The sequence below is a fragment of the Pelodiscus sinensis genome, chromosome 3 (genome assembly GCF_049634645.1).
Source record: "Pelodiscus sinensis isolate JC-2024 chromosome 3, ASM4963464v1, whole genome shotgun sequence".
Classification (NCBI taxonomy): domain Eukaryota; kingdom Metazoa; phylum Chordata; order Testudines; family Trionychidae; genus Pelodiscus; species Pelodiscus sinensis.
The window spans coordinates 83,017,684-83,028,274 of record NC_134713.1 but is presented as its reverse complement, the minus strand read 5'-3'; the positions used below and the strand labels follow the sequence as shown (position 1 = coordinate 83,028,274).

The 10,591-nt window shown below is 42.6% G+C and overlaps 1 protein-coding gene across 1 annotated transcript; it reads right to left on the bottom strand.

Moving 5' to 3' along the window:
• Window positions 1–5,412: 5,412 nt before the first annotated feature.
• CALHM6 (calcium homeostasis modulator family member 6) lies at window positions 5,413–9,607 on the bottom strand. Its single transcript, XM_075924017.1, has 2 exons — window positions 8,859–9,607; window positions 5,413–6,768 (listed from the first exon to the last, which is right to left on the bottom strand). The coding sequence occupies exons 1-2, from the start codon at window positions 9,387–9,389 to the stop codon at window positions 6,349–6,351; spliced, it is 951 nt and encodes a 316-aa protein (XP_075780132.1). The 5' UTR covers window positions 9,390–9,607; the 3' UTR covers window positions 5,413–6,348.
• Window positions 9,608–10,591: the final 984 nt, after the last annotated feature.

The following is a 10,591-nucleotide window of genomic DNA, read 5'->3' as shown; positions in this document are numbered from 1 at the left end:
AAAATTGGTGAAGTAGCGCTCCTCCGCATCTAAAATTATTGCCCACCCCAGCCATAGACATGTAGCATTTCAAAGCTTTAGTACCAACCATTGCTAAATAAACAGTATGCTGAACCAAATAGCTGGATTAATACTACAGTACTGAACAGACAAAATTTACCTTTCTTGGAAGTGCCCCTTTTATTGGCATTTTAACATCTCCATTAGTAAAATAATGTATCAAAAAAATTGTTCTGCATTTGCAGGAATGCAACATGGAAAGCAACAGAACAACAACCCCTGTACAATATAATATCTCGATTCCAATGTATTATATGGTGCTGAAAGCTACACTCACTTCTAACACCTTGTCACAGTGCTTGGTAACTTCCATGAGCCTGTTCCTACTTCCAGGCTTATTAACTCAGGTTCCACCCAACAAGAAAAAATGACCAACAAAGCTCTTGGCAATATAAATAAATAACTTAAGAATCTTCTCCTGCCTTTGCTCAGTAACCAGACTGCTTTGGTGATGGAACTGAGATTACGTAGGCAGCTTACCACATGTAGTTTCAGAAGGTTTTCTTTTCTTCCCCATCACCTTTAACATATCGGCTGCGTCTAGACTGGCATGATTTTCCGGAAATACTTTTAACGGAAAAGTTTTTCCGTTAAAAGTATTTCCACGAAAGCGCGTCTAGATTGGCAAGTGCCTTTGTGCAAAACATTTGCTTTTGCACAAAAGAATCTGTGGCCAGTCTAGACGCAATTTTGCGCAAGAAAGCCCCGATCACCATTTTAGCCATCTGGGCTTTTTTGCACAAAACAGTTCTTCCCTGTCTACACTGGCCCTCTTGTGCAAGTATTCTTGCGCAAGAGGGCTTTTTCCCGAGCGGGAACATGAAAGTATTTGCGCAAGAAGCATTGATTTTGTACATTACAAAGTCAGTGCTCTTGCGCAAATTCAAGTGGCCAGTGTAGACAGCTGGTAAGTTTTTGCGCAAAATCTTGCCGGTCTAGACGCACCCATCATGTGTGTGGGTGAGACCATAACAGTATAGTGGCACAGTCTGGAGTCACCAATACATACGGATGGTAGCCAATGGCATATCTCTTTCCTCACGGACAGCCACTGCCACCACGAGACCCCAGATATCTCAGAGCCTGGAAGAAATCAGACTGATGAAAAACAAAGAGATGCTGAAAATGCTAACATCTAGGGCAGTGATCCACACATCATTAACGTGGTGCCAAGTCTGTGGGTCTAGTCTTGCCTCTTGGCTTCAGTAGCATGACAGACTCTAAAGCAGAGCTACTCAACTTTGGAAGCCCTGGAGAACACAATGATACTCACAGGACATGCTGAGGACCACAACTGAAGTGTGGTTGCACATATGGGCAAATATATATGCTAATATATGCAAATAGCTTCTTTCACACTGATGGGCATGAATACAAAGATCAAGCTTTATGCGGAGCCAGACCCATATGTGGCCAGTGTGAGCCAGTCAGCACCTCTCAGGCTCTTCCCACAAGGTTATGCAGACAGCACTTCCCATACCTACACTCTGGGGGCTAGAAACACCAACACCCTGCACCCGTCTGATGCAGCCAGCACGTCTCCTTGCATCTTTCAGAACTTGCTCCGCTGGAAGATGCCTCACTGTTGTGGAGCATGTTCACACTGGAGGGCATGTTCAAAGGATCCCACCCGTGGGCCGTGTGTTGAGCCTTGTATCAACCCAAACCACCCTACAGGCTACAAACAAATGGTCCGTGTATTAAGTAGCCCTGCTCTAAAACAAAGTCAAGTCATTAGGAGGTGAAGTGCAATATAATGGTAAACAGAAAGTTTAGGAGGAGACTTAAGAACTGGCTTCAGATTTGGTGTTGCTCACTGTTAAAAAAGAAATAAAAACAAGGAGTAAGGAGGAAAATGTATGATACATACACATCTTAACTTGGACCCTCTAACAGTGATGCTATTCCTAATCTCTAAAACAAGTTCTGGTACAGGCAGTCCCCGGGTTACGTACAAGATAGGGACTGTAGGTTTGTTCTTAAGTTGAATCTGTATGTAAGTCGGAACTGGCATCCAGATTCAGACGCTGCTGAAACTGACCAGCGGCTGACTACAGGAAGCCTGAAGCAGAGTTGCTCTGCCCCGGGCTTCCTGGAATCAGCTGCTGATCAGTTTCAACAGGCTGAATCTGGACGCCAGTTCCGACTTACACACAGATTCAACTTAAGAACACCAGGCATCCCCAAGTCAGCTGATGCTGAAACTGATCAGTGGCTGATTCTAGGAAGCCCGGGGCAGAGCAACTCTGCCTCCGGCTTCCTGTAGTCAGCGCTGGTCAGTTTCAGCAGTGGCTGACCTGGGGACGCCTGGGGCAGAGCAGCTGGGGCACCGCTCCTCGGCGCTACTGGACCAACCCAGCAGCACCCAAGCCGCTCTGCCCCAGGCGTCCTGATTCAGCTGCTGCTGAAACTGACCAGCAGCGGCTGAATCAGGACACCTGGGGCAGAGCAGCTGGGATGCTACCGGGTTGGTCCAGTAGTGCCCAGAGCGGCACTGCGGGACCAACCGGCAGCGCCCCAGCTGCTCTACCACAGGCGTTGGGAGAAAAGCCTGGTCTGCTGGGGGGGGGTGCACTAACTGTGCCCCCCCCCCAGCAGACCAGGGAGACGCGGGCGGCGGACCAAAACGCACCGCGGTCCCACCGCCCGGGTCTTCCGCGGCTTTGTTCCACGTCTCCCTGATCTGCTGGAGACCAGCAGACCAGGGAGACGGGGAGCAAAGCCTTGTAGGACGCTGGCCGCGGGACAGCCGCAGCGCGTCTGGGCTGTCCCGCTGCCCATGTGCTCCGCGGCTTTGCTCAGCGTCTCCCTGGTCTGCTGGGGTGAGCTCCCCCCCCAGCAGGCCAGGGAGACGCGGAGCAGCTTTTCTCGCCCCAGAGGACGCGGGCGGCGGGACCGCGGCGCATCTGGGCATCCCGCCACTCCCGTCCTCTGGGGCGAGAAAAACCCCATTCGTAACTGCGGATTCGACATAAGTCGGATCCGCGTAACTCGGGGACTGCCTGTACTACTGAATGATATAGCAAGCTTAGCAGAGTATTACACTTTTTAAATAGATAGCTAGACTGTGACTGTGATCCTTTCATAGTACTCATATGATAAGTACAACCTTCCTTTAGTGAAAAAAAGTTATACAGGAGTCCAAAACTAAAACACATAAAGTGTATTCCAGTTATGTTTATCTTTGGATAAGTGTTGTACATTCAGGGGCTGTGTCTACACTGGCATCCCTTCTGGAAAAGGGATGCTAATGTAGACTTTGGAATAGGCAAATCCACGGGGGATTTAAATATCCCCCGCGGTATTTGTATTAACATGGCTGCCGCTTTTTTCCAGCTTGGAGATAAGCCGGAGAAAAGCGCCAGTCTAGACGTGATTCTCCAGAAAATAAAGCCTTTTCCGGAGGATCTCTTATTCCTACTTGAAAGAAGCTTGAAAGTAGGAATAAGAGATCCTCCGGAAAAGGCTTTATTTTCCGGAGAATCACGTCTAGACTGGCGCTTTTCTCCGGCTTATCTCCAAGCCAGAAAAAAGCGACAGCCATGTTAATGCAAATACCGCAGGGGATATTTAAATCCCCCACGGATTTGCCTATTCCAAAGTCTACATTAGCATCCCTTTTCCAGAAGGGATGCCAATGTAGACACAGCCAGCGTGTGTCTAGACTACAGGGATTTTTCGAAAAAAGTGACCTTTTTAAGAAAAAACTTCACCTGCATCTAGACTGCTGCTGTGTTCTTTCAAAATTAAATCGAAAGAACACGGCAGTTTTTTCGACTGCAGAAAACCTCATTTTAAGAGGAATAATGGTTTTTTTTGAAAGTGCTCTTTTGAAAAAAGGCGTTATTGAATGCAAAAAGTGCTTTTTCAAAAGAGAGCATCCAGACGGCCTAGGTGCTCTCTTTTGAAAAAGTGGCTCTCTTTCTCGAAAATACTGGTTGGTGTTTAGATGATCTCTGTCAAAAGAAGAGCTTGTAGCTTCTTTCAAAAGAGGCTTGTAGTCTAGACGTAGCCTTAGAAAAGAAGCTAGATGGCGCTAGTGCATCAGTTTGCAATCACAGCCACACTCCGGTCTTGAAACAAAGACAAAACAAAACCTGTCTAGCCATGACAGGGAACTTTGAAAAATCACTGACAACATTAAATATACCATCAATTAAAATGCTTTCTTAATTCTGAATTTGTTTGTTGTGAGTTTAGATATTATTTAAAGGCTTACTTCCAATGAGCCTATAATTGGATGATTTATTGACCTTGACAAGGTTTTTCTCTATTATTTTTGCCTTTCAAGTTAAAATTCTTCAAATATCAAAACTAAGACGAGCCCACAGATTGCAGTCATTCCTGCACAACAGTATTAAATAATTTAACTATGTTTCCTAAAAATGAAGATGAATAACAAATAGCAAAGGCTGAATGTTAAAGTGGCAATAATAGTTATTTACATAGTTTTTATTTGTTCATTCCTCTTGCCTGGCATTGGGCTTCCTACGTTTCAAGCAGCTCTCACTTTAGTTTTACCACAAGGGCGTACTCATTTTCATTTCACTTTAGAATTATGTACTTTTAATAGAGCTAGCTGAATTTTTGTCTTGTAAAACTGGGGTTTGAGTAATGCAATTTAAATTCTGTCTCACTTTTTTATCATTTTCTAAGTTTTGAAAGTCATCACCCTTTTCTCTTCCACCCCATGAAATTGTGGAAAATGTTGAATGAAAAAATGCTTATATTTATTTTTGATGGAGCAAAAATAAAAGCAAATTTTAACCTGGTCTAATTTTAAATGATGTAGGTAAAATCCCAATCCCCTTGACATCAATAGCAAAACTCCCACTGACTTCAGTGGGACTCGGTTCCACCTACATTTGTAGAAACAGTTTTAATAAAACAGGAGCTATTAGCAACTTTACACAAAAAAAGTACAGCTAGGAAAAATATTTGTGGAGGAAGTTGACTTTAAAAACAGACTTAGGGTACGTCTACACTAGTCCCCTAGATCGATCTAGAGAGGCTTATGAGGGTGACCAAAATTGCAAATCAAGCTCGGGATTTAAATATCCCGTGCTTGATTTGCATGTTCCCGGCTGGTCGCCATTTTAGAAATTGACTAGCCTGAAGTAACTGCCTGCGTCTACACACAGCAGTGAAATGGGATTCCAAATTAAAGCCCCTAAATCGACTTAGCTGGTAAACCTCATTGCAGGAGGAATAGCAACTAATTCGAGTTAGGGCTTTAAATCGGAATCTCGTTTCACTGCCGTGTGTAGACATAGGCAGTTACTTCGAGCTAGTAAATTTCTAAAATGGGACCAGCCGGGAACATGCAAATCAAGCACAGGATATTTAAATCCTGAGCTTGATTTGCAATTTCGGTAGCCCTCATTAGCCTCCCTATATCGATCTAGGGGGCTAGTGTAGACGTACTCTCAGAGATTTACTTAGGAAGAGGAGATAATGAATTCTAAAGCTTGGCATGGATAGATACTTTTATTGGTTAAAATGTAAGTTCATTTTTGCCCCCTTCTCTGTACCTTTTTCCAGATCTAAGATATCTTTTCTGAGATGGGACAACCAGAACTGCACACAGTATTCCAGGCATGGGTGTGCCATGGATTTATACAGTAGCATTTTACTTTCTGTCTTATCTATTGCTTTTCTAAGGGCTCCTAAATTTGCATACCATTCTGACTGCTGCGGAACATTGCATAGTTCTCTCTTTCAGCACTAACAGCAAGCTTATAAGCAGTGATTCATCAGCACTCACCTGCTCAATGATACAAAGACACAGTCAACACGCCCTCTTTCTCTACACCTTTGTGAAGAACTTGTTTATGGGTCAAAGTCCAGAAAGCTACTTCTTAATTTGAAAGATACGGTATTAGTGCAATACTAAGGATCAAACTTTTTTTTTTTCAAGTCTAATTGCCAAATGCTCTGATCTGACAGACTATCTTATATATATTGCTAGCAGGTATTTTGTAGTAATTTAAAACAGCACATACACTTACCTTTGGTGTGGAGGTGTCAACTATTTAACATCATAACTTGAAAGAGACAAGGACTTAAGAATATTGTAAAACCACCATCCAGAAATATTTATTTTACTAAAGACACTTAAGCAAAAGTAACAACATTCATTAAAAATATGCTGCAAAGTTGATGGGCCATCTCATTCTGCGAGAATTTGCACAAAATTTCCATTAATGTATAAAAGAGATCAGCGCATGGAACAAGATTATTTTTACATAGCTAACTGTCCACACTACAAAAGTAGAATTCTGTATGTCATTATATTGTACCTGTTTCATCAATATCAGTGCCATCTACAAATCCTAGTGCAGGAGAAAACATATCCCCTTCGGTTGATTTGATGCTGGCGCCTCTATTGGCACAAACATATTTGTGTATCATGCTGTAATACTGTCTTTTCGTATTAAAAGCATACAAGGATGAGATTTGCTGCCAGTCTTTGTTACTGGGAGTCTGAAATTGTTCTGGATCAGTGAATTCAAAGAAGCACTTTAGGTTCCTTTCTGCCAGCTTGGTTGCATGCTCTTTGGCCTTGCTCTCAAAAAGCTCCTTTTCCTTTGCCAAATAGATTTTCCAGAATTTGAGCTGAAGAAAACTGACTGGAGAACGACAGCGGTTGATGCATGTGACAACCAGTACTAAAGCCATGATGCAGGCTATCAGAATCCATCCTAGCACCTTGGGGAACATACAGAGGGATTAATGAAGTTTGCAGAGGATTAAGAGCATGGAAAGTTCCTGGCTAAAAATATGTAATTTAACATTGTTTTAGACAGGAGATCTAAGACCAATCACACTCTGCTGTTTGTCAAGATTAGGTGAACATGGTCGTGTACCTGAACATCCTCAGAAATAGTTGCTAAGCTTTAAAGCTCTGGATTGAGATTTCTGTCTTAGAAGAGAAGGATAATTCATCCTCAGTGTGGGTAGATTCAGGTTTCTATCAACATTCCATTGGAAAGGGCTGTAAATGCTGGCTAGGTGAAAAGTTAATAGCATCCATTCTCATATAAGACTTCCCACATATTTAATCTTACAAGTAAAAAAGTCAGTGCATTATTACAATTCTTAAAGTTGACCATCAAAGAAAAAAAATGGTTTTGTATTCCCTTTTGCTTTTTAATTATGTGTAAAGACCTGATTTAAAATAATGATAATAAATAAGAGTATAACCTCTTTCCTTTTTTTCTTTTTACCTTAGAAACATTATGAATTGCTAATTTTATCTCCGCTGGTTTTACCAGATTTTTTGTATGTCTGACAAAGATGGGTTGGGACCTTTTACGTGAAGGAACCCTATGCTACCTGTTTGACAAAACTTTCAACTCTTTTCTCTAACATGTTTGAGTTAAATTGATGCTGATAAAAATGAAGCATATTAAACTATCTGAATAAAAATCTCTTGCTAGCAAACCTAATCAGACTTCCATTACATGGTTTCCCAGATCTCACAAATCTAGTACTCTGGTCAATGGTAGAAAACATCTTCTTTAGGAAAAAAAGGTGTTCTTAACTTAAGCTAGCTCATTTAAGGTAAATTCCCTGTGAAGACAAGGCAGACTGTAGCTTTCACACCAGTTGCCTCTGGGAAGCTGGATAATTAATCTGAGGAGCTTACACATGTGAAAACTACAAAATGCCATATCTTTTCTAGGATTTTACCTCCAGCTAGCACACTCCAATTAAGGATACTCTCTTTTTCTTCTAGTGAAAAGAGGATATAACAAAACCTGAATTTGTAATAAAAAGAAACTGGAGAAATTAAAACAAGAAAGTCCCCAAAATTGGTAACCCTCATTTTAACATCAGAAAGAAAGGTGAGAGGTGCACAAGCACATTCTTCCTTTTCAGCTCTTTTAGGGGAACAAAAATTAAACTCTTTCCCTGGAATGAGTGTGACATTGACAGTAATTTCAAACCTGAAGACTTACAAGGGGAAACCCTATGCTTCCTTTTTCACATGCTAATTCTCTGGTGTTGTTAAAGATTGTTAAATAAACACCAGCTTCCCCTCTCTGTATGGGAAGTAAACAGTTGCTTAAAAGCATTCATGATGTAGACAGCGAGGTAAAGAAGTGGAAAAAGATAAGAGAAATTCACAACACAACTCTTTGTTGAAATAGGTAGAAAATACAAGGATCGAAAAGCCCAATTATGGGACATCCAGCTGCCTAGGGTTTATTCTCAATTTGCCTCAAAAGAAAAGGTATGAATATTGTTATGAAGCAGTAGCCTCAGATAGACAGCAGGCCAAATATTAGAAAGCAATATAGACTGCAGTGGGAGATGCAACTAACAAAATGTTACCTTTATGTTAGCCAGCTAAGAATATTTAAACGCAAGAATTTCTGATTCACATGATGCAAAATGCAGGACAATGTAGCACTTTAAAGACTAACAAGGTGGTTTATTAGATGATGAGCTTTCGTGGGCCAGACCCACTTCCTCAGATATGATAGCATCGATATTGCATCCCTTTGCCATCACATCAGCAAAAGAAAGCTGAGTGGCATTTGGTGTTGGGGACAGCACCTAGTTTAACTGAACTATTTATTCCAGCTTTCCAGCACTCCAGAAACCACTCCATGTGTAGTGCACCTCCATGGGGCTAACCCCAATTGGGATAAACCGATTGAGAGAGAATATCAGAACTAGAAGGGACCTCGAGAGGTCCTCACCGCAAGAGCAAGCATCATCTAGATCACTTCTAATAGATGCCTATCTAACCCATTCCTAGATATCCATATAAAGGATGGAAGGGACCGTACCTGAGACTGAGCCCGAAAACTCAGAAATTCCTTTACCTCATGGGAGAGAGTCCCGCCACAGGGCATTCTAGCCACCTGCTCATGGCACTGGGTCCCTTTGCCTTTGCATAGGTGCTTCTGTATCAGGCTGCTCCCACTTGCTGCACACTCATAGAAGCTGGCACCAAGCAGGGCCACAGCGATCCACGTGAGTGGGGCCACAGAAGTGCTCACCGTCACCAGCCACAGCACCTTACTGTAACGGCAGCAGCGCCTCATGTGGATGAAGTGGCAGCACCTGCCGGGGGCGCAGCAGCCAGTGAACACCCGCCAGGTCCTGACGTTCAGCAGGCATCCAAGAAGGAAGAGGATCAGGGCTGGCACCAGCAGGAAGACAGAGCCGTAATACATGTTCCAGGAGTTGCAGGGGCATTGAAACACCACGACTGAGAAGAGACGCTCGCTTGCAGCAGTCAGTAGGGACACAGCGCTGTAACCAATCACCTTCTGGTGACTGAGGCAGAAATCCAACACGGTGCGAAACTTCTCCATCTCCTGCCCCTGAGGCAGCACTGGGCCAGCTCCCTTAACTTTGAGGAGAATGAAACCTCACTTGGTTATGTGTACAAGAGGAAGAGGATGTGAGTTCTCTAGTTTTCACAATCTTCACACACCAATAGAAAGGTTTCACTTTCTCCTGAACTAGCCAAAGTGGTGTAATGTAGGCCAAGTTGTCTGAAAGTACCAAGCATTTTCTCTGTATTTTTAACATGACAGGAAACAAAAAGTCAAGTGACTTGAATGCAGGTTGGAGAATATATGAAGCCCAGACTGCTATTGTTTTTTCCTCATGCAATCATCACTTATCACTGACGGATAAGTAGAGGTGGATTCAATTTCCCCTCTCAAAACTGGATGTTTTCGGGAAGGCTTTTGTCAAAAATTCAAATTTCAAAGTAAGAGGGAGTAAAACAGAAACAAAAACATCATGATTTTTTCTTTAACTTTTTGACCAGCTCTAGTTATAGAACACTGGTCTGGTCTCTAGTTAGGTGGTGCCAAACTGTATCATAACTAACCTCAGAGTATGCTTTAGATTGTTCAGAGCTCTGAATTGAAGCGATGCCCCTTTTTGGACCTACCAGTCAAAATTCAGGGCCCTGGTACTGTTCCAGTTGGTGGACAGGCCAATTCTTACCTAGAATCAACCCCTTAACCTGAAACAAATTCTTTCCAGCAACCACACAGCACACCTCTATCATACTCATCCAGGAACCCACACCTGCAGTAAACTCTGGTGCCAACTCTGTCCACACATCTATACAAGCGACATCATCACAGCAGAGGCTCATACAATTGCACATCCACCAATGTGATCTACGCCATCAAGTTCCAGCAATGCCCCTCTGCCATGTATATTGGTCAAACTGGACAGTGTCTGTAATGAAGGATTAATGGACACAAATCAGATATTCAAAATAGCAACACACAGAAACCTGTTGCAGAACATTTTAACTTGTCCAGACACTCACTAATGGATCTAAAAGCGACTATACTCTTACAAAGCAATTTAAAAAAACCAGCTGGAGAGAGAAACTGTGGAACTTGCCTTCATATGCAAATTTGACACATTTAGCCAAAGTTTGAACAAATACATGAACTGGATGGACTGCTATATTCAACACTCAAATGACATCAAAAGCTAAGTATCAGGCACCTACAGCCCACTCTATTAGCCTCATTTAGCACAGACA